This window comes from Nuphar pumila, chromosome 9, assembly GCF_984573655.1.
Source record: "Nuphar pumila chromosome 9, dmNupPumi1.hap1.1, whole genome shotgun sequence".
Taxonomy (NCBI): Eukaryota; Viridiplantae; Streptophyta; class Magnoliopsida; order Nymphaeales; family Nymphaeaceae; genus Nuphar; species Nuphar pumila.
The window spans coordinates 112,750,508-112,775,508 of NC_143257.1; the positions used below are offsets into that span (position 1 = coordinate 112,750,508).

At 38.0% G+C, this 25,001-nt stretch overlaps 1 protein-coding gene across 1 annotated transcript; it reads left to right on the forward strand.

The window, feature by feature from the left end:
• Positions 1 to 219: 219 nt before the first annotated feature.
• Positions 220 to 15,864, forward strand: SVR3 (elongation factor family protein). Its single transcript, XM_090017798.1, has 15 exons — positions 220 to 540; positions 2,741 to 2,853; positions 3,539 to 3,742; positions 7,356 to 7,532; positions 7,648 to 7,800; positions 8,241 to 8,330; positions 9,249 to 9,383; positions 9,538 to 9,654; positions 11,423 to 11,574; positions 11,664 to 11,748; positions 12,173 to 12,267; positions 12,828 to 12,993; positions 13,284 to 13,479; positions 15,134 to 15,326; positions 15,419 to 15,864. The coding sequence occupies exons 1-14, from the start codon at positions 321 to 323 to the stop codon at positions 15,265 to 15,267; spliced, it is 2,037 nt and encodes a 678-aa protein (XP_089873924.1). The 5' UTR covers positions 220 to 320; the 3' UTR covers positions 15,268 to 15,326; positions 15,419 to 15,864.
• The last annotated feature ends 9,137 nt before the right edge of the window (positions 15,865 to 25,001 follow it).

The following is a 25,001-nucleotide window of genomic DNA, read 5'->3' on the forward strand; positions in this document are numbered from 1 at the left end:
GGGTTGGATCTGGGTTTGGTATAAAAGTTCATAAGCCATACCCAACCGATCTAATAATTCGGACCTTGTGGGTCCGACCCGAATAGTTAATCGAACCCCCTTCTTTGTAACCAAACTATGATCCTACAAGATCCAGTACAACACCCTCCGTGGTAGGACCCACGTGCAAAGACTGTGAGGGAGCTGAGAGCCTCTTGTTATCGTGAGGCTGATAGGGTGGCGCGAGCGTGGGACGCCCGCCCAACGTTCGAAAAATAAGAAACAAAAAGGGGATAACTCATCGTCTCTTTCTGTCTTCCCCATCTTCATCGCTGCAGAAAATGGCGATGGCGATGGGGACGCAGATTACTTCCCCCTTCCTCTCCCAGAGGCCGAGCTCTTCTAGGCTTCCCTCTCTGCAATTCGGCGCCAATTCGCCGCTAGTTTTCAGTCTCGCCCTTTCTTCATCGATGCCGATGCCTTCGCTTCGCTCCGGGGATCGTCCGAGGCGCGCCCCGGCGATCGTTCGTTGCTCGGCTTCGTCCGTCGAGACCGTCACCGGTAACGATTCATAATCCTATCTCTTGATTCAGACGGTTTCGCTCTCCCTTTGATGTTGTTCCTGGACTCGTTTGCTTGGCTGAGTGGTTCCTAGGGTTTGGGTTCCTTTGTTTGGAAGCTTGATGCTTGTGGTATTGCTTCTTCTTTGTAGTGTCACTTGTTTTAGTTCGAGCTCCGGATTCTGATATACTGATAGTGATAGTATATCCCAGAGAGTAAAATATCTGCTACTAGCAATCGTATGGTACTATCGAGCAGATAATCATAGGTGAGAGCTTTTTATGCTCAGTCTGACCTCATAGATGTGTTCAACATGGTAAACCTACGTACACGTCTTGACCACACGATCCAAAGCCCGTTTTCTACTGAACAAACTATGTCGATGACATCTGTAGGGTCTGATCCGGAAAAAAAGTTCCAAAAAGAAGGTGAAGGAAATTGATTATTCCAACTTGATAGGAAGTTCTGTCAATAGTACCAAATGGTTACCCCCACTGAGTGCAACCCAATTTGCATAATCTGAGCGAGTCGAATTGGTGAAAGAGCTGGGTGATCGATTAATTTTGTTGTTTTCTATTCTAAAACCTTGGCGTGAGTTGCTGGAGAGCTCATGTGGCCTGTGGGGATGATGAGTGTCATAGTTGAGATGAGCTTTGAGGTCTCAGCTGCGACTCAATTCAGGCTTGCATTTGTTGAATTCTTGGGTCGGTTACTCAAGAAAAATCCAAGTCCTTTGAGCTCTAAGCTGTGGTCCAATTTAGCCTCACCGAGTCTAATAGGTGACCCAGCGACCCCAATTCAGTTATGAAAAATGGGTCCAGCTGAGTATCTCGTGAACAGTACAAGAGGAATTATCAATATTTTGAAAGGTGGCCTCATGAAATGAATTGTCTTTGACCATGGTGACTTTGAATTCTAGCGCAAGTCAAATATGATGAATTGTGGGAAATAACATAACAGAGTCAGGTGACAATTGACAAACATGATGTGCAGGCCAGCCTCTGATCTACTCAACCTCTATAAGCTAAGGTGGAAGCTTCAAGAGTTGGAAGCACATGCCTCACAAACAAACAAAATAAAAAAAGAAAAATCCCCAAAATGGAAAAATCAAAATCAAAGGAAAAGGAAAAAATAATACAAAATACTCTAAAAGATTCCAGAAAAATTGCCTATCAAAAAGGAATTCTAGAAAATCTACAACTTTGTTCATACTATGTGTATCAAGAGCACAGACAAGTTATGTTCAAGAAATTATTAGAAAATGAATCAATGTGTCTGGATTCTGATTGAATATCACCTAACCTGAGTTATGTTTGAATAAGGAAATAAACCAGATCCTAATTGAATGTATTTATACGATTGGATGTAGTTATTGTTCAGATAAAACCTGACACTTATTCACATTTTGTTTATGTATTTAATTCATGTTGTGAACATTTTCTATTTAAAATTCTTGAATTGATGAGTGATTTGACACATGTTAATTGACTAATCTGTTCCTCAGTCACTACTGCTACCCATGCAAGAACATTTGCTTGCCTGCTTCCATTTGTGTATGTATAACGCTGGAGCACTTGTTGTTTGTAGGTGTAAGTCAACCTAGTTCAATTTGAACATTGAAAGGTCTTCATCATTTCATGATACCATATACATGATTCTTTTATTCAAAAAGTAGTGTGACCTTATGTGAGATTATAGCTGGTTTTCCTATTAGTTGGGCCAGGCAATAATTTCATACTATTATTGATCTTGTTAGTTTCATCTCCCATTTATCTGGAAGCTTGCCTTATCTTGTTGGATGTGGGAATGCTGTTGACACAGCGGATCTATCTTACACCATAGGATCATGGTTTAAGGTGTGAGTCATCGTGTTAAAGAGGTGATATTAATTATTGAGTATACTTTATGTTGTGCTAGAATCTTAAAAATTTAAAGAAATTGCATTGAAGAATTGACCTATATGCAAGGTTGTTGAGACAATAAAAGTAGGATGTTGACAAGTGCATCTGGAAATCTTATAATGCTTTAGGTTTTTTCTAGTTTCATTTATGCCCATACATCTTAGGCATTTATTATTGTTTTCTTACTGTTAACCTTTTTAAATATAATGCTGATAAGAAAAACCACAATATCATATTTATTTATTTTTTATTTGTGGTATTGTTGAGGTAAAGGGTGTAATGTTACTGCTTTATTGTAGTGGAGAAGCGAAGCAAGATAAACACTAGAAGAGATGTGCGCAACATAGCAATTGTTGCTCATGTAGATCATGGGAAGACAACTTTAGTGGATGCAATGCTGAGGCAAGCTAAGGTAATATATTGGCATTGGATACCTAGGTGAGGCTTCCTTTGTTACATTAAAACTTGTGAAGCTTATGACACTAGTTATATTGTTTTGTTGATCATAGTTACAATTAACTTGACCAACACTGAAAAAGAAATTTCAAGTGGAAGCATTAGCAAGTTTTATATGTTATGGTGGTCTTAACTTGTCTTGGAAGTTGTAACCTCTCTCTCTCTCTCTCAGACACATAAATATGCAGAAAACAATTAAAGTTAATTGACTTTTAAAAGCAGCCACTTGAAGCATTGAAATGCCCTTCAAAAAATGCAAGTTAGGTGGAAAAATAGTTTCTTAGTGGTTCAGCACATTTTTTTCTCCAAGATTGAGGGCCACTACAACAAGGACAATCCTGTCCTCATTTGGCAAAATATTCTCCTTGGACAAGCTTAATGCATTTTTGCTTTTCTCAGAATGACATCACATCCTTCCTTGAACTGCTGAATTGTTCGTAAAAACAACGATATTGGCATCAATGCCAAAGGATTCAAAACTGAAAGTGCAAAAGAAGATTATCCTTCTAAAAGGGATTTGAATGCTCTAGTTATAGTTTTTAGCCTCCATATTTTCACAGATGTTTGAAAGTTTTAGGTGTTTTTGGTATTTGATGATAAATTTTTCTTGTAATACTAGCTTATTATTGGCCACCATGCAGGTTTTCCGTGATAACCAAGTGGTACAAGAACGGGTAATGGACTCAAATGATCTGGAGCGAGAAAGGGGAATAACAATCCTAAGCAAAAACACATCAATATCTTATAAAGATACAAAGATCAATATTATTGACACTCCAGGCCATTCTGATTTTGGTGGGGAGGTTGAGCGTGTTCTTAATATGGTGGAAGGAGTGCTTTTAGTGGTATTGTGCTTCAGCACTTCTTTCTCAAACTCTCATATTTTGTTGTGGAACTGTACCATCACAGCAATTCATAACTGAGATAGGTTATTCTGTTTGATTGTGCAGAAATTTGGGTACATTTCTTATTCATTCTGACATGTTCTATTGACCTTCTGTTCTTGTCACATAAGCTTAAGGCAAACTGCAATTGTATCATGTTAAATGACATCTATGTTCAAGATGTTATTTACATCATTGTATCATATGCTATACATCATATTATTTGAAGGTTTATTTTTGTAAGCAGGAATTGTTGCGGGTGGCATCTTTCTGCCTCCACAAATGATTTTGGATTTTAAAAGTTCGTCTCAATTGTACGGATTTTCCTATGAACCCTTGTCCCTTGGGATTTAGAGAGCTTATCCAGGATCATGGTTCTATATAAAATATTTTCCTAAAATTCAAAAAGATATTCAAATTTCTGCATGTACATATCTAGGCCAAGTACATTTTATATATCTATCTATATATATATAATTATACATACATACATGAATGCATGCATACATACATACATACATGTGTGCATGTATGTACGTATGTATGCATATAGTATGTGTACATATGTATGTATGTAAATGTGAATTTGTGTGTATCTTTTTTGACTCCACCATGCCACTCCAATAAATGCACCTGGCTTTTAAAAAGCAGGCACTAGTTCCCTTATCTCATGCATGTCTGTTTGATAATCTTCCACTCCACTTCACAAGCACCTACAATACCACATTTCTCTCTCTCTCTCTCTCTCTCTCTCTCTCTCTCTCTCTCTCTCTCTCTCCTCTATGCATCTGTGAGTGTGTCTGTGTGTGTGGATTTGCTACCTTCCATGGCCTTCTGTAGACAACTGGACATTAACAAGTTCACCGGTGGATGTTAACGACTTCATTACAAATTTATATCCAATAGATGACCTTGGTGGTTTTGATGTATTAATTGTTACCAATCATTCTAACAATTTTATAAGTAGAACACATTGAAAGGTATTTTTTACATTTCAAAGGTTTAACTAACGAATGGCCGCGAATCGTGGTGTTGACGATTAATGCATCACGTTAAAATTATTAGAAGTATAAATTTATGGTGAACCTGTTATTAATAATATCCACGAAAGGCTGGTGAACTTGACAGGTCTGGCACGCATACATACACACCCACATGCTCACACACACATCATATGGAGTTTAATTAAATTGGACCTAGATATGAGTCATCTTATTGATATAACTAGGTCTAGGTCAAGCTCCAACCTAATACAGCTCTGGTTTATATCCCAATACATAATAGTGTAATGAATTCCATCATGATGTATGAAACTTGGTTAGACTTGGACTTCATCTAAATTTTGGTGAACCTGATCAATGTCCAAATTTCCATCTGTTTATGATCGTGCATCTCTAGGTAGGATCATGGTTGAAGCACCGAAAATGGATGGCATGTAGTTTCAGGTGAACCAGAACCAGATCGAATTTGTATCTGCTATTGATCTGAAAATATAATCCTCTAGTAGAATTATGGTTGCATGGGGTGAAAATTGGCCGTGTGTGGTTCTGATCATATCTGACCCATCAGCAAATCTATATTTGAGAAAAATGGTTCTAGGGATTCATGCCCTGCTGTAGAAGACGTGAGATAGAGAGAAGAGACAAGGTTAGGAGGCAAAAACACGTCCAGCCCTTCTATTCTTTATATATATAAAGCTTTCTAATATTACATGGAGGATGCTACACACTTCTATTTTTACATAGGAGTCCTTATAACTCAAAGGTCCAAACAATCTCCTGCAGCAATATTACAAATACACGACCCTGCTGAACAGATTTGGATCTGATTCCAAAGATCCAGATCCATACATGTATCCTTAACAATATTTGCAAAGCAAACTTTCACTCGGACTTGGGCCAAGGTATTTTCCCTGCAATGATTCTGAGTTAGAACCAGGCTTGGTATTACCAAACCCAGCAAAACATGACCGACAAGGGGTAGAACATAAGCCAATGTTCCTATTTAGGAGAAAAACAAAATGGGTTTGGCTGGTCTCCAACTGTATCTGATTAGCATTTGCTGACCAAATTATTGATAGAAAAATTTCCAATAGCCCATAATGCATCTGATCTAAATGCCAATATCTATCTATATTATCAGGTTCTATTTGAGGTTCTAATCCACTTGCATGCTCTTTTGGTTGGTAATACCAAACATGATAAAATAGGTCATGCATTTTAGGTTCCAATTGGAGTCAGGAAAATATAAAAATGCACCAAATGCGAGCAACGTATTCCAACTCTCAGGTCCAACTCTGATATGAAAATGGACAACTATGGAAACATACATAAGATGTGTTGGATCTGCGTCCAGCCTCTACTGCCCATTTCACTCCTATTGCCATGCCTATAAGCCATGGATTATGTTCTCTGAGTATCTGGTTCAAGGCTGAGTCTTGGATTAGCGATGACACAGTTGTGGTCCCTAGGCATGCTGATGGTGGAGCCCTAGAGAGACAGACAGCATAGTGTGGGCCATGAATTATGGCATACAGGAAGGCATAGGAGGAATAGGAATAGGATGGGACTGTGGCAAAGATGGGTGAACAGAACCACAAGTATAATTTGAAGGGTCATATTTGTCCAGATGGTTAAGAAAGCAGCGTGTAGAGCTGAAAATCTATACTTAGTATGGATATGTCTGCCTAGAAATTTCAAAACATTGTTGGATCTATAGTTCAATATTTTGCATTGAATTTGTTGAGATGTGACATCCTTGCCTGGATTCACGATCTGGATCCAGATCTATATCCAGATTTGGTCTATGCTGAAGTTATTTTCTGTTTATCATGTTTTATTATGAGTACTAGATTTTATTTTTCAGTTTTGCCCTCTTTCCTTGTATATTAGATTGTTGTTAATATAGGGCAATACTGTAAATGTTCATGTAAATTAGAAAGTTTCTTTAATATAAGGAAAAGAGCCAGACATCACGTTTTGGGGTATTGCATCAGCTTCTTCTCCTCTCCATCATCTTCTTCTTCCAAGCAAAGATCCGGTTTTACAAGCAGCTTCTTCTCCTCTCCATCATCATCTTCTTCCAAGTAAAAATCCAGTTTTACAGAATTGTAGTCTCAGATAATTGCCCTCATATTTAGAAAAATGATCTCTTGAGCTCTCTGATGGTTAGGAAAAATGTCTTCACAGCTACCTGCTGCCACATGCAATATAATGAAAATTTATCCCCAAAATGCCCTCTGGCTTCTGTTAATTCCAAAAGCACCTTTAGCGTTGTACAACTGGCAGCATAAAATGATTGATATGTAATATAATGTCACTATTCTTTATTTCGCCATCTGTAGCTGGTTAAAAGATGATTATGATATGTGGCAATGTTTTGCAGTACACACTGCAAATACTAGTTTCATGAAAAAAAAGGTTCAATTCCCGTTATTTAGGCAGTTGACCAATTACAATAGAAGCAGTTCAAATTCAATGTTCTGATTATTAGTTGATGTATTCTTTATATGTGATTGCTTTTTTTTCATAACCCAGACCTTATTTATACATTTTATCTGGTTTTCATTTGTAAGGTGGATTCTGTGGAGGGGCCGATGCCACAAACACGGTTTGTATTAAAGAAGGCTCTTGAGTTTGGACATGCAGTGGTAGTTGTGGTGAATAAGATTGACAGACCCTCAGCACGTCCTGACTTTGTGGTTAATTCAACTTTTGAACTTTTCATTGAGCTAAATGCAACAGATGAACAGGTATAACTATTACTGCATTTTTATTTAGCCATATCTTGGGTTCAAAGACAAGAATTAAATTATAATGTACATTTAAGTGACAAGTATTCTGCATTTAATTGAATGGCTTGTGCAGTGTGATTTTCAAGTGATATATGCAAGTGCTATTAAAGGAAAAGCTGGTCTAGCTCCTAATGATTTGGCAGATGATCTTGGTCCACTTTTTGAAGCCATAATTAGATGCATCCCAGAGCCAGTGATAGATAAAGATGGTGCACTGCAGATGCTTGTTAGTAAATACTTTTCATATTCCAATGTCTTCGTACATTTGGAATGCTACTAATGTCTTTCAAATTAGCACATGAATGAAAAATCTTCCCTTTGATTTTAGGAACAATTCATTCATTTTCGTTGCATACTCACAATATCTTGTGCTTCTGCTTCATCATATTATATCTGATATATGCTTTTTCAGAAACATATAAATTCTTATAGGAAATGGTTTGGATTTTGTGGTCTTCTTTATGCTTAGATGTTAGAATATGTTCCAATTAGTAAACATATGCATTGTTCTATTCATTTTTAAAGAGATTCCAGGTACTTTTCCATTTCTGACTGTTGATATTTAAATACTAGGCTAATCATTTTTTTAGCACAATGTTTCGCCTACTGCATTTCCCACATTTGTTCTTTATGCGAAGTTCACTTTTATCTTGCATTCTATTTCAGGTATCAAATACTGAATATGATGGGCATAAAGGGCGCATAGCAATAGGACGCTTGCATGCAGGGGTGTTAGAAAGAGGAATGGAGGTAAAGGTAAGAAGATATATTTTCTGATTTAGTAGATCATATGTCGGTTCCTAGGTTGCACATGATGCATGAGACATCTCTTGCTTCAGTATTGCATCATTCATCAGTAGGCCATCCTTACTATTTATTTTAAAGACATTGAGAAACTACTTTCTTGCATAAAGTGCTGGGATGCAGTTCTACAGTTGCATACTATTGTGGATTATATGTGAAAATGGTTTATGCTATTTCACTTCCCTTATGGTGCAGTCATGCTAAGTAGAACAAGATATAGTCTATGTAAAAAATGATATCATTAAGTGGGTTGGCTTGTTCCTCAGGGCTGGACTTCCAGCATTCTAAGCAAAGAATATTGGGCTCTAAACAGTTGAAATGAGAGGGCAACATTATGATATGTAAAAATGAATGATTGAGTATTCTAAGGACCAAGCTAGTTTCCTTCACTTGAAGTAGAATTTTGCAAAATTTCACCTAAACTTAAACTGAATGTTGCGATTTCATCCTCATAGGGCATTTTAGTTTCATTCCCATCATAGAATACTCAGCATTCCTAATTTGGAAAATATTGCTAAGAAGAAAAAAAAAGTGATCATCCTGAGCTGCAGATTATTCTCTATTTATGAGAAAGGCATTTGCTTGTAGCAAGTGCATCTGACACTGCGAGTCTATGGCTTGTTTTTCAGATTCGTCTGAGAGATGGGGGGTTGGGAAACATATGAATGATTAGTTCTTGGTTTTTATTTATCTTAACTTTCTGCAATGAACCATTCCTTTTTCTAAACTGTAGTTGTGGATGCAGGGAATTTTCTTCTGCTTTCTTGCGTTCAATTTTTTTATTTTATCAACATAATAATATTACCACTACACAGCTCTATTTGACTTGTTAATAAATAATTAACTCAAAAGGTCGCCTTGGTTTTGTAGGTCTGTACCTCAGATGAAACATGTAGATCTGCCAAAATTAGCGAGCTCTTTGTGTTTGAGAACTTCTCAAGGGCTGCAGTTGAGTCTGTTGAGGCTGGAGATATTTGTGCCGTCTGTGGCATTGGTGATATTCTTGTAAGCATGTCAAGTTGCTTGTTCTGAATCTGTAGACCTCTGCTTTCTTTGATAGCATAGGCTTGTAATTTCTATGCTGGAGCTTAGTCTTCCTTTGATGGTGAAGTCAGAATTAGTATCTAAAATAACGTGTTCTTACTCTTTCTATGTGAAGATTGGTGAGACTATAGCTGATAAAAGCAGGGGAAAGGCATTGCCTGCCATAAAGATTGAAGAGCCAACTGTCAAAATGGCATTTTCAATCAACACTGCACCTTTTGTTGGTCGTGAGGTATGTTCTATTTTTTTTATACTCCAATGGCATAATTCTGGAGATAGCAGCCAGACAGATTTGCCTGAATATTGGCATATGCAAATGGTTAACAGCTATACATTAAAAATTTTTGCTAGGTTTTACCTAGTCAATCTAACCAATCTACGTGCTTGCCGGTCATTAGAGATGTTCACATAAGTGCTGGAACCTAGGCTGCCTAGGAAACCCAGACAAGCAATATGAGGGCTTTGTCAATCGGTGCAGTTTTTTTCTCTCTCTTTCAAGGCAATGTCTTAGGTGTATGAGCTAGGTGGTTATCCTAGGCCCAACACCTGGTTGTCTGCTGCTTGCAACTTTGATTACACGGAGAAAAAGTTTTGGGTGCGGCTGTTATCATTGTGCTCCATAGAAAAGGCTAGATTATGATTGATTATTGGAGGAAGTCATCTTCACCATCCTTGAGATGTAGAACAGAACATGGCAGAGTAGGCTGCTTTTTCATTGATATGAATCAAAGGAAGAGAAAACCATGCTTGGCAACATCCTTCTCAAATAGGATGTTAGAAGCTTCTTGTCTGTTGTCTAGTCCCAACTGGGCATCTCTGAGGTGTCAAGGTTCCCTTTTGTTCTAGTAGCCTTTTTACAAGGCAAGGTGAGTAGAAATAACCTAGAAGTCTTGGTTAAGTTAGTAGACAATATGGATGGATGAATGTGTTATTCATTGACGAAGATTTCATATGTGTGGGTTAAGGCTTGATATTCTGGTCAATGCAGCCGTGATTTTAGTATGTTTAGTAGATTGGTGGAGCTCACAAGTTTTTTCACTTCTGAATGGCAACCTTTGGATGTTGGTGTTAGAGTTGCCTCGGGAACCGTACCTGGTGCAAACAATGAGAAAAGCAGAGATAAACAAAAGAGAGAGAGAGAGAGAGAGAGATGGCTGCTGCAAAACGTCCCAACTGATTTTGGAATAGTTGGCCATGGCCTCTATTAATCCCTTATATATGTAATATTTTTACACATGGACAAATATGCCCTCATAACACAAACATATTACAATAACAACAAATACAAGAACACAATGGAATGTCTGACCCATTATTCTATTTTGGATCTGGATCCAACATCAGATTCTCAGCAGTTGATTCCTTCTTATCACAAACCCTCACTCTCTGCGTGCATAGGTGCTTTGAAGAAGATGCCCTTGAAACTATTGTGAGTTATGAACAAGATTGACTTTGGAGAACTAAGTTCAGTTATTAAACAGTGGGAAAACATGATTGGGCCTAATGTTCTGGTCAGCATTTTTATACTTCAAAGAGTTTTTGATGTCGAGCAATCTTTCTCTCTCTCTGGGGTTCTTTTTAGTGTTTACCCAATCAAAATTGTAAGTAATGAACAATAATAGAACTATTACATTTTCAGGACAAATTTGTGCGAACAGAAACAGAAATTAGGCAGTATATGATTGCTTTCTATTAGTTTGCAAATTGCAGGGAAGTTTTCTGAACTTCATTTGGTTATTGGTTTAGAATCCTGTGCTAATGTCTTTTTTGTATTCTGGGTGCATTTTGATCACCTGCACACGTTTTTGTTTCTGTATGTGTATCAAATGCTGCCCATGCACGTGGTTAACTCGAAATGAATAAAGTGGCCTAGTTCGACGGTGCTTGAGGCTGACTGGCAATGTTTGCCATCAATCTCTTTTTATCATGCCATTTCTTCCTGCTGGAATTGTGATTTGGGTTGGTTATGTTTTATTTTCTAATTCATGCTCTTACTTCAGGGTAAGTATGTTACAAGTAGGAACCTTCGAGACCGGTTATATCGTGAGCTTGAGAGGAATCTGGCTATGAAAGTTGAAGATGGGGAAACAGCCGATACTTTTATTGTTAGTGGGAGGGGTACCTTGCACATCACTATATTGATTGAGAACATGTGAGTTGTGCTTCTAGTTTTTTGTTGCTACGGTTGGCTTCATGTTCACATGCCTTCTTTGGTATATGATGTGTTTTTTAACTTTGCAGGCGGAGAGAAGGATATGAATTTATGGTGGGCCCTCCGAAAGTCATAAATAAGAGGGTGAATGATGAATTGCTTGAGCCGTTTGAGGTATTGATGCTCCTAAGAATGTTTAAATATTTGAAAATAAGGCCCATTTAGGGAATTTGGGTATATTGGTATCTGATCTATATTTTATTTGGTTTTTTAAAACAGATCTAAGGTCGAAATGAATAAGATATCCTTGGGATAAGAAAGCCTATTAGTACTAATAAATGCAATACCCTGATGTGGCATGATATAGCCTATAAGGATGCCTAATGTAATTCATTAATATGATTTATTATTGTTGGTCGGCTTCTTGCTGAATCTTGCATCAAGAACAACAGAAGTTTCTGCTAGCCAAATAACAAAAGGGTTCTGTTAACTAGAGGTCTCTATGATGTTGTAGCTGGGCTCTTATTCTGCATACCACACGTTCTCTTTTCAAGTCCTTCCAAAATTTGATATGCAGCCTTCTTTTCACTTGTTACAGATTGCTACTGTAGAGGTATCAGAAGTATACATGGGGCCTGTTGTGGAACTTCTTGGGAGAAGGCGTGGTCAAATGTTTGATATGCAGGGAGCTGGGTACGTTAACTCTTTTTTTTTCATCATTCTTTCATCCTTCTGGTCATTTTTCTGAATAGAAAATGTCTTCGTGTTATGTTGGAATATTTGATCAGTGCATCAAAGTGGCCATGTGTTTGGTTCACAGCTGAACTGTGCTTCTGCTCCCTGTGTATTTTTTGGTCCTTGTGCAAAATTGACAACCTAGTTTCTCTGTGTGCTGCACTAGTCTACGCTACCAGTGACTATACGTTGCTTTGTTTTCATTTGATATGTAAAAGGCCATACACATGCGACCCTGTACATGAGTGTGCTGGGAAGGGGCACATGTGGGCCAGTCCTAACTGCTTTTCTGCAAGAAGTGGCCACTGTTAAGACTTGAACTTGCATCTCCATGCTGACAGCCCGATCACCTACCATTGCACCAAGCAGTGGCCCTTTTCATGTGATTATATATGTTTCAAAGTATTTTTAACTAGTAGGCTATTTTGTAAACTTTTTTTTTTATAAATTATAAACTTTCATTGTGTTACTTTCTGAGTGTATAGGTTGATAACCTTTATGTCGTTTTTCAATTACAGAATGGAGGGTACAACAATAGTCAAATATAAGATCCCGACTCGTGGTCTGCTTGGACTAAGAAATGCCATTCTAACTGCATCACGTGGTACAGCAGTTCTTAATACAGTCTTTGATAGTTATGGGCCTTGGGCAGGGGATATAAGCACTAGAGATCAAGGTTCCCTGGTAAGTGAGAGAGATCATTTCAGATTCTTCTTAGCATTTATTTTCACATCTGAAATTTTGATCAGCACTGTTACATGTTTCAAGTTCTGAATCCTAATTGAGACTTGTCTGGGCAAGGCAGATGTTGTTCCACATTTTGTCCGACTCTTGGGCGGCATGTCTTTTGATCAAGTTTATTGGATTTATCAACTGCCAAGTTCATGTGTTTTGAGTGTGATTTGATTGACTCCTATGTCAGGTTCTCAGGCCTTTATTTGCTGGTGCCAATTTCTAAGTGAATTGAGTTACAGGTTGCTTTTGAGGATGGAACAACAACATCCTATGCTCTAGCCAGTGCTCAAGAACGAGGACACTTGTTTGTAGGTCCTGGCGTGGATGTCTACAAAGGTAAAATAGTAGGCATTCATCAGCGACCTGGAGATTTGGCGTTAAATGTGTGTAAGAAGAAGGCTGCAACAAACGTACGCTCAAATAAGGAACAAACAGGTGAATAGTTAATTTTTTTTCCTTACATTTTTTGTTGAAGTCTCGAGTTTGATGATTTATTATTTTGATGCTAGACAGAAGGATAGTTCAGAAACATAATAGACTCCAATGGTTTTATTTCAGACATGTCTTATCAAGGTTTCCTTTATACTGCCTGTGAATGAGTGTCAAGTCTGATCATTTCTTATATTGGGCCATGAATCCTACTGGACTGGTTTCAAATATTGTCTAGCAAAGCATGACTTAAAAATTTAGCATGTTCGTTAGTTTGAATATGCTATCCTATGTTATTTTTGTCTTTGACTCGTGTTTTTATGTTTGACTTTGACTGTATCCTTTTGTTCTTTGTATACATGTTACTCATATTGTAATCAAAGGTATTTTTGTCCTTTATAGACCACCCTACTTAGGGGGAATTTGCATTCCAGCGTAACACTTTCCATGCATAAAGAAGCATGGAGAGTGTTAAAGTGGAAATAAAGTCCGACCATCCACCATTGGACTCTGTTTCCACTGTAAATGGGGTGCAAAAAAAAAACCAAGCAGTGGGCGGGGAGCTTTCCGCTGTAAATGAGGGTGCAAAAAAGAAACCAAGAGTTCCGATGTTTGCATGTGTTATTTTCTGGGACCCACAGAAAAATCCCCCTTTACCACTGAAAGCGGGATTTTCTGTGACATGCAAACAAGCCCTTAATGGTCGTAATGTTGTAACATTCTTCACTGTTTTCTTTTAGAAATAAGATGGGAATAGGTGAAAAGCATGGCCTCTTGTGAAGCCCTAGTTGCGACTCATCTCCTCTTCACACACTCAAATTTAAGTGAATAGATTACAAAAACCACTTATAACCATCTGGCTGTTCTGTTATTACATTTATCCATTTTTAAAACTTTCTCTACATAAGAAAGACACAAGTTCTTTAATCATGGTTTAGTCAAACAAACTGAGTAGAATGCCCTTAACGTTTATTTCATTAATGAATAAACAAACGGGGATAGGGTATAGTATTATTTTTTTTGTTAATTAAGGGAAAAATGTTTTGCGCTTTGGCATTTAATTGTAACACAGAAAAGTTGGGCAGTTAATGCAAATATTGGTAGTTATTAGTTGTTTAGACTAAAATATGATTATTGCATTGATTCCATAATTAAGAGGTGCTTCTTGTTTTATAAATAAAGTGTCTATACTATAGTCATTCAAGCGGATGAGTAATTTATTAAATTGGTGGTGTCATTTCTTAGAAGATCAAATTGTCCTGTACTTGATTTTGGAAATTCAAGATGAGCACAAAATCATGTATTTACTACATATCGTTATCCTCACTTAGGAAACAATTATTTCCACCTAAGAGCAGGTTGGGTTGATTGTCTCTCTCCTCAAGTTGGTTGAGTTTTTTGCCTGATCAGCAGCTCAATTTAATTATTCATGTCCCAGAGGCTAAGGTAAAACAGCTACTTAGACTAAGCTCTCACGAGTCGAGTTGAGTCTACTGCTTTAGAAGTTTCTCTTTGTCAAGACAATACTATTTCATCTTTGTATTTTCTTAAATCAGATGTCATTAGAATATTTTTTGGTTCGTGCAGTTTGTTTATTGTTGAAAAAACTAAAGTTCACTTTGATCTTTCTTTGTTCATTAATCCATTTGAACATTTGCAGTTGTTCTTGATTCTCCATTGGATTATAGTTTGGATGATTGCATTGAGTACATTCAAGAAGATGAACTGGTCGAGGTCACCCCTCTGAGTATCAGAATGTGCAAAAACCCAAAGATGGCAAAGAAGGCGAGATAGCTTGTTGCAGTCATAATGCGGATCATCTTGCGAACCAGCGTACCTACTTCCAAATAATGGTCAGATTATTTGCGTCTTGATTCATTCCCTATCATTTGAAATTCTTAAATTTCTACCCTAGTTGAATTGAAGCCTCAATTTGTTGATGCAGGTATTTCATTTTAAATGGGGAGAATAGAATGTGAAGGCTTCTCTTCTATCTTTAATTTTAAAAGAGACCACAAGAAAATAGAGATATTTTTCTTTAGGTTCATTCTATATATGCATACAAATTTTTTCCACTGAGGTTGCTGCCTGATTTAGTGTTGTTTATGTTCAGCAACTGCCATAATAGATTTGAGGCTCCCCTTGGTAATAATAACATTCGATATATACTTACAATTTGTAGAATAATCTCTCAATCCTGCTGCTGTTTATGATATTTATGTGGAAAAGAAACGTATGTAACAGATCACGGGGGTGCTGCTATGTGTGAGAATTTGAGAGATATTCCTTGATTAATGTAACATTCATCTCACAACCAGGCTGCTGTCCTATTTAATGGGCCGTTGCAACTTGTATAATGCTTATTATTTATTTGTTTGTTTTGGTTGTGTTCCTGAGTGTAGCTTTCATTGATTGATGCGTTGCTGAGACTAGGTTTAGGCTTTTTGGGCTAGGGTAGTCTAGGTTAGGTCAAGGATTAGGTCAAAAGTCAAACTTGGATAGATAGGGTTCTATTTTCTAATAGATTTCCATAGAAAAATTGGTACGCCCAAATGACATCACATAAAAAATTCAAAATTTGAGGGATTAATTCAGACACCTGAGACTAGTTTTGGTTAAAATTTCAGGGGTAGAGAACTGATAGCTAGGGAGAACGTAGACTCGAAAGAAAAAAAAAAGATCTCAGTAATGGGACTTCTATAAATCTCAAGATTCGCAGGGTTGATACTAGACACCTTAAGGTGTATTGAGTTCAAATTTGAGACTCAAACTCTTTATAGATTGGGTTGGGCAATTTTTTGAAGTTCGACAAAAATTAGGGTTCGTCAAAATTCTGGTTTGGGCATATTAGCTTTAGGTGAATTTTAGCTTGGAAATTGGTTAAGGGACTTATTGAGCCTAGGTTGAGTAGGTGAAGGTCTGCTAGGGAAGGTCAGGGAGGTACATGCTTGGCAAATTGGGCTTGGGAAGGTGGAGACCGACGTAGAGTTGGCTATGATTGCACCGGTTCAAGGTGGGCCTTGGTTGCATCCTTAGTGTACTTGGAATAACATATCCACTAGGTGTCTCATCTACAAGAGAGAAGTGTTCAACTCACCCACAAGAGAGAAGAGATTAGCCCTTTGAGACGGAGAGACAAGTCAGGAGGTAGGGATTCGTTAGAAGAGAGACGAATTTGAGAGAAGCAATTTTCCAAATTTCATTCCTAATCTCAACCTCAAACATGGGCCTATCTATATGCCAAGGGATGGTGCATGAAAGCCTATACAAGTTAGAAATAAGTATTAAATCAAAAACCTAATTCTAGTTAAGCTTTGAGCTATTCATGGTAAAACCTACTTGGACCAACCCAGGAATAGGGTGCTCATCTCCTTAAATAGGTTTCTCTTGGACTTCTATTTTCAAGGAGGTGGGTCCCACGGAGTTTTTTGGGCCTATTTCTGGAGGGGACATTCAATGAGTGGGCCCCACTTGATCCTAAATGTTGAAAGGATGAGGTGGCACCCCAAGGGCGGGCCCCACAAGCTTCAATACTTGAAGGATTGGATCTGGACATGAGTCTTCAAGAATTGGGTCTACAACATGCCCTCTCCCTTAGTGTAATGCTCCAAAATTTTTAACTTAGAAAAATTAGAGAAAAATATTATTTTTTAATTTTTTTAATCAGATTAATTTTTTAAAAATCAATCAGTGTCTCAACAAAAATCATTTAATTTTCTTGAGTTAGTAAACCGTGAGCGAGTTACATGCAAGTACCCAATCACAATAATGGATCAAACCCCAATCTTTGTTTGGTCTTAGGTCCAATCCACTTGAGTTACTGATTTGCCTTCCATGTTCACAAGCCATTCAAATATGTAAAAAAAATAAGTGAAAACATTAAAAGAGCTTCAAACACCCATACATGAGTCATAAACATCATGAAATTATGAAGTCTCAAACAACTAATCTAGGACATGAAACAAATGAAAGAAAACTGGTTCAATAAGTCGCTGTCCCATTTGTCCATCACATCCATAGCTATTAATCACCTAAAATATTGCATATAAGGGGTCAAATTTCATCTAGTTTGATAGCTACAATAACATCACATAACTGTAAGAAACTAATATATACATGTTGAATAACAATACATGTATTTCATCATATAATCTTGCATTCAATCATGTTACTTAAACATGTATTCTACATGCTACTTAAACATGTATTTAATCATGTAATCATGATACATATTAATCATGCATTCATGAGGGTAATAAGGACACTTGCCATAATGCTTACTATTCCATATATATTTACTAGAGATATGATAATGCTAATGTCATTATTACAAAAATATCCAAACTGAATGGTTTGCATTGTTAGGGCATGTTTTTCATTGTAAAGACCAGAAGAGAACTCTTCAAAGGCTGTAATAATTCTAATGATGCATCCTTAATTTACTATAAAAATTTGTAGGACCTACCACCTAGGATAATCATTGGTAGTCTTGTCTCCTATTTCTGATGATGGGGGATATCGAGTCATTGCTACTCGAAGACCATATTTTAACAATAGTGTCAATCAAAGCTTGTACCATTTACTATATTTTCAGGTAAGAACCCAAAGTATGAATGAATTATTGGGTCCTTTTTATTAAGACATTTAACATATTTTACATGTCTCATTAGGCATTATCCACTCATTTTGAGTAGGGTCTCATAGTGCATATGCCTCATATCATTAGGCATCATTTACCCATTCTGGGTAGGGTTTCATAGTGCATATGCCTCATATCATTTAACATCATCCACCTATTCAGGGTTATTTTGTGTTAACGTAATCCATTCAATTATGCTATGATGCCTTTAAACCGATAGAACATTTTTCCTGTGAAGGCGATCTCAAAAATTAAGTGTATACGTGTTTTCCATAACATAGTGCATTATCATACTTCGTGGTTTGTCATAAACCCCCAAGTCATTCAAGAGTAATCAAGCATACATGCATGCATTACATGTCTTATAATATGAAAATAAAATTTTACATGTCACTTATGCAATTCAATCATCAAGGCATCATATTGGTTTTATCAAACTATATGCTTTATTATGAGCAATCAAGTGTATGCATGCAACGGATGCCTGACAGCACTACATAGTATTATGCCATATCACGCCAACATTATGCTTCATATGTATATAAACATATTCACACATCATGATAGCATATAAGGTTCATGTTTCACACAAAGACTATAATTCTCACAGCATGGTAGCAATTCACGTTCCATGAATTCGTAGCATAGAATAAAAGTATTTCATAATATGCATGAACACAATAAGATAACCATGTCTAACATTATGTTTCCATATGCATTAATCACAAGCATGACAATGATCTAGATCCCATACATTCCTATTTGAAACTCAACATGAGCGAAATATAAACAACCCTCACTTCTCAATATAGTTGAATCAATACAACTCAATTTTTTCTAGTGCTTAGAAAGAACTTGATATATGTGTAATCAAGGTTCACATATTCAAGGTTCTGCAATTGCAAAGTAAGAACATCCCAATTGCTTTTTTCACAACTCGCATATGCATTTAATATTCATCTATGCATAGCTTAAAACTTGAAACATGTGTATTCACATTACAAATCATACAACTTCATGTATACATAAAAATATATAATATTTATGCTTACATAATAAAGAACTTAGGGCATGCGTATTCAACATCACAAATCATGCAACTTTATGATACGTAAATTCAAACTCATAATCATACATATTCACATTATGAAGTATTTAACAATAATGTATTGTAAAACTTAAAGCATGTGAATCATGCAACCTTATGTATACTTAAATTCAAACTCGTAACATATGTATTCACATCATAGAGCATTCTAATAACCAAGTTTACTTAAAAATTAATGTGAATCATGCAACTTCATGCATACATAAATTCAAACTCGTATTCACATCATATAACAATTTAAGAACTAAATTCACATAAAACTTAAAGCATGTGAATCACGCAACCTCATGCATACATAAATTCAAACTCGTATCATGCATATTCATTATTTAAAATATATGTGTATTATAAACATGCATTTTTATAGTTCTTATGCGATCAAATTTATACACTAATAGGAATTATTCATATAACTACGTTAGTAATGTTTCGTACCTTTTAGATCATGAAGATACAGAAGCATAAAATCTCTAAAATATTGGGAAGGATTTTCCTCCAAAAATATGTGAGAGCCCGGATAAAATGGCATTCACCAATGAAAATGGCTTGAGCTGGCTCATGCCTCGTACTCCATGCCCAATGCCCAATATGAGAGGATCCGGTCAACCACATTTTAGGAATAATGGCGCACACGTGGTTTCGTACCACGATGCGGGTTGGCAGCAACAAGAGGAACTGCGATGGTTTGTACCACCACACGGGCAACAGGCGGCGTAGTGAAGTGGCCCGTCTGGCGGCTACATTGAGTCGACGTGGGTTCTGCAACAGACAAACACAGTCGTTGGGTGGTGCTGTCTGCAGAGAAACAAAAGGGAGAAAAAGGTGGTAGTGGCAGCTCAGTTGAGCTGAGCTAGGCTCAGGCGTGAAGAGGTTATGGTAGAGGTGGTTCTGTACCACCTCCCGTAGAACTCAACGAGAGAGAGGGACGATTGCTAGTGGCGACGACCTGCAACAGGGTAACCTCTTGTCTGGCAGCACTGCCGAGAGAACAGGAAGAGGGAGGGTGGAGGTGCGGCTGTAGGGAGCTCGGGGCTGCACCGATGATTTTGCACAGGGCATCGTCATGGGGTGGTGGAGGAGATGACGTCGACTGGAACTGTTGGGTTGGGTACCGGGTCCGCCCATGATGGGCGAGATCCGAACCCGGCCCACCATTTAAGGAGGGGACGGTTTTGGAAACCGATTCTTCCCTTTCTTTTCTGGGTCTCTCTCTCATTTGAATATACAGGAAGAAAAAGAGGGAAACAAAGTGAGAGAGAAGGGCTGTGCACGTTGGCTGTGAATGTACACAGTGATTGAATGTGCACAGTGGAAGAAAGAAGAAGAAGACAGTGATATTAGTGAATCGGTGGGCATTTGGTCTGTGAATCATCGTCCTCTCCAAGTGGGAGCACGCATCTGTTGAGCAAAAACAAGCATCATCGATCCGCTGTTTTCCGCTTCCGCAACAACGTGAAATGTATGTTTTCGTATCTCTTCATTGGTATCAGAGCATCGAGGTTATTTGATGCCATTTTTTTGCTTGCGGTAAATTTTTTTTGCTGTTTCATGGCCGGATGTTTGAGAAAGGGCGTCATATGAGATCATCCGGTATTAATGTCTGGGCCAGATCATTTTTTTTGCCGACCCAACTGTAGACAGACCGCAGGCCTGGTCGGTGGGCTTGTTTTTTTGCCGCCGGCCCTGCGGCTAGGACGTTGGTCTGGCCTCAGGCGGTCTGCTACAGCCGCAGGTTCTACGACTAGGTCGCAGAACTGGGCCGCACTGAACCCTGTTACAGGGCAGGCCTAACCATGGGCCAGGTCCTGCGGCTGAGGGCCACAGGCCTGTCCAGGTCCTGCGGCAACACTGGACGCAATTTTTTTTGCTCCCACCCTGTGGCATAAGCTGTAGGCTCAGTCTGGTCTGACCCTACCCCGCGGCACAAGCCGCATGCTTTTATGCTTCCAGCCTTGCAGCATAGGCCGTAGGCTTAGTCATCCCGCCTGCGACTTAGGCTGCAGACTTTTATGCTCTCTGCCTTGTGGCATAGGCCGCAGGCCTAGCCCGGCCTGACAGGCCTTGCGGCATAGGCTGCAGGCCGAGTTCCTGGAACTGCGGCATGGGCTGAAAAAAAAAATTTTTTTTGACTGAACCCTGGCAGAGCCAGGGTCCATGTGGGTCGAGGCATATTGACTAGTAATTGGAACCATATGTTTGTTTATGCCACGGATAAGCCTGGGATTCATGAATCCATTTTATTATATATTTTATTCATGTATGTGAATGAATATGATATAATCATATTGATTATACGATGAATTTTTAAGTACTTTGGAAGTACTTATTCTATGAATTAATATCTTATTCAAACAGTCATAATACAGTTTAGATGAATATAATTATCTTAGGGAAAGTGGGAGATGATTGTGAACGTAGTGATCTTTCGATTCCACACCCTATGAAAAATTATATGTTATCTAATCGTGTGATTATAACTGCATATAGATGTGCTAATGATTAGATCATAACATGCTTGAATAACATTATTTTTTGCGCATTTCTTTATTTTTATCTAAAAGGACATGGCTGCACCAAGTAAATCAATAATGGACTTGGCACGAATTGAAAAACTGAATGGTGATAATTATGATATATGGCATAGAAAGATTCAGTTTACACTGGAGGAGGCTGAGGCCTTGGAGGCTCTCAACCATACTGTGGAACGACCTGAAATTGGTACTGGGGCACAATCTCGTAAGGATATGGAAACCTATGAGAAATGGAAGCGCATGAATACTGTTGCGCGTGTCACCATGTTATGTTCTATGCAGGATGACATCATGTGCCAATTTGAGCATTATAAGACTGCTCAACAGATGTGGATGGCCCTTAAAGATAAGTTTGGGGGAACATCAGCCACAAAACTAAGGAGGCTGACCATCAGGTTCGATTCATACAGAAAGTCCCCTCAGCACACTATGAGCCAGCATCTCAGGGAGATGACAAACATGATTAGAGAGCTCAATAGTGCAGGGCATACCCTTACAGATGAACAACAGGTCCAGGCTGTGATTCGTTCTCTGCCACAGAGTTGGGAACATATGAAAATTAATATGACTCATAATGAAAGTATTAAGACTTTCGATGATATCGCCCGTCATGTAGAGCTGGAAAATGATCGCCTTGAAGCGACTCAACAATCTGGCATGAGGGCATATGTGGCAGAAAGTTCGAAAAAGCAAAAATATTTTAAGAAGAAATTCTATGGACCAAGAAGGTTCAAGAAGGGTAATAAGAAGGGACAAGACAAAGAGCAAGAAAAGAAGCCTTATCAGCGCTCTGGGAAGCGTGGAAGCAAGAAAAATAAGGCAAATGCAAAATGCTTTAAGTGTGAAAATTTGGGTCACTATGCTCGTGAATGTCATGAGCAGGAGAAGGTACATTTTCTTATGACTTCTATTTTTTGTGCAAATGTTTGTAGTTGTGCACTAATTATTGAATCTAATCCTATGTGGATTGTAGACTCAGGAGCCACTGACCATGTGACCAAAGACCGCACAAACTTTGTCGAATATAGGAAGATGCCATCTGGTTCGAAGTGGTTGTTCCTGGGGAATAACACTAGAGCAGAAGTCAAGGGAATCGGGACTTGCAAATTGGATTTGCGAGGAAGACGATCTTTATTATTATATGATGTTCTGCATGTTCCAGAGATTCGACGAAATTTGATTTCAGTTTATGCTTTGTCAATGTTAAACTATAAACTTGTGTTTGGGGATGTCAATGTTGACATCATTTGTGGACAAACTTTAGTTGCTTCTGGTTTCTTGATGAATGGTTTCTATTTGTTGGACACAGAACTTATTAATTTGAATGTTAATGATGAATGTTTTTCACTTGTTTCAACTGCTAATAATATGGATGTGGATGTATCTCTATGGCATGCTCGGCTTGGACATATAGGGCAAAAGAGAATGGATAGGCTCGCACGAGAGGGTCTTTTGGGATCTCATGCGAAGATTGAAATGCCTATATGTGAGCATTGTCTTGCTGGAAAAGCAACTCGATTACCTTTTGAAAAGGCAATTAGAGCAACCTATCCTCTTCAATTAATTCATTCAGATATATGTGGGCCAATGAATGTGGCAACGAGGCATGGAGCTTCATATTTCATCACTTTTATTGATGATTATACACGATTTAGCCATGTGTATTTAATTACGCATAAATATGAAGCATTGGATTGCTTTAGATCTTTTATGAACATGGTAGAGAATCAACTTGATCGTAGGATCAAGACTTTGAGAACAGATCATGGACGTGAATATCTATCTGAACAATTCAAGGAATTGTGTGATGATAAAGGAATAGATAGACAATTAACTACTCCTCGAACTCCGCAACAAAATGGTGTTGCAGAAAGGAGGAATAGGACCCTCTTAGAGATGGTCAGGTCCATGATGGCGCAGACAAATTTACCTATTTCCTTTTGGGGTGATTGCTTATTAACTGCCGCTCATGTATTAAATCGTGTACCATCTAAATCTATTTCTTCAACTCCCTATGAATTGTGGAAAGGCAGAAAGCCAGAATTGGCTTATCTCAGGCCCTGGGGGTCTGCTGCATATGTCCATAATCTTTCCCATCAATATGGAAAATTGGGTCCTAGGGGAAAGAAGTGTATCTTTATAAGATACTGTGAACATTCAAAAGGATATGTATTCTTAAGAGAGAATACTGATGGGAGTATTTCTGAAATAGATTCTAGAGATGCCACATTTATTGAAAGTGAATTTCCTAAAAGGGGAGAGATAGAGCGTCACTTTCAGTTCTATGAATTGGATGATGAAGATCAATCTAAAGAGATTGATCATCATGTTTTAGAGACACAAGAGGATGTGTCTATACCACTATTGGATAGTGGGAGTAACACTCAAGTGAATATTGATTTTGATGAAGATCTGACAACTCGAAAGAGTCTGAGGAAGAGAATTCCTCGTCGGAGATTCCAAATCGAAGGGGAAGCCTTTGTGGTTTTGCCCCAAGATGATAATATACCTAAGAGTGTTAGAGATGCTCTATCTTGTCCTAAAAGGAATGAATGACACAAGGCAATGGAAGAGGAAATGAAATCCATGGCATCCAACGAGGTCTGGGATCTTGTTAATCTTCCAAAAGGAAGAAAACCTATTGGGAGCAAATGGGTTCTCAATATTAAAAGAAATGCTGATGGATCTATCGAGCGATATAAAGCTCGTTTGGTTGCTAAAGGATACACACAAATGGCAGGGATAGACTATGATGAAACATTCTCACCTGTGGTCAAATTGACCTCTATTCGCCTTTTGTTAGCCATAGTGTCACATATGGATTTAGAATTACATCAGATGGACGTTAAAACTGCATTCCTTAATGGAAAACTGGATGAAGAAATATATATGGAACAACCCGAGGGGTTTGTTACTGCTGATTTTGAGCGCAAAGTGTGCAAGCTCAAACGATCCATTTATGGATTAAAGCAGTCATCCAGACAGTGGTATTTAAGGTTTCATGAAACTATCATGAGCAATAACTTTGCTATGATTGATGAGGACCACTGTGTTTATCTTAAGCGTCAAGGTCAAAAATTTGTGATTCTAACTCTATATGTGGATGATATTTTATTGGCTAGTAATCATTTGGAGTTTCTAAAAACCATTAAAGAATGGTTGTCCATTCATTTTGAAATGAAAGACATGGGTGAAACATGCTTTATGCTGGGCATAGAGATAAAAAGAGACCGTTCAAAAAGACTTCTTT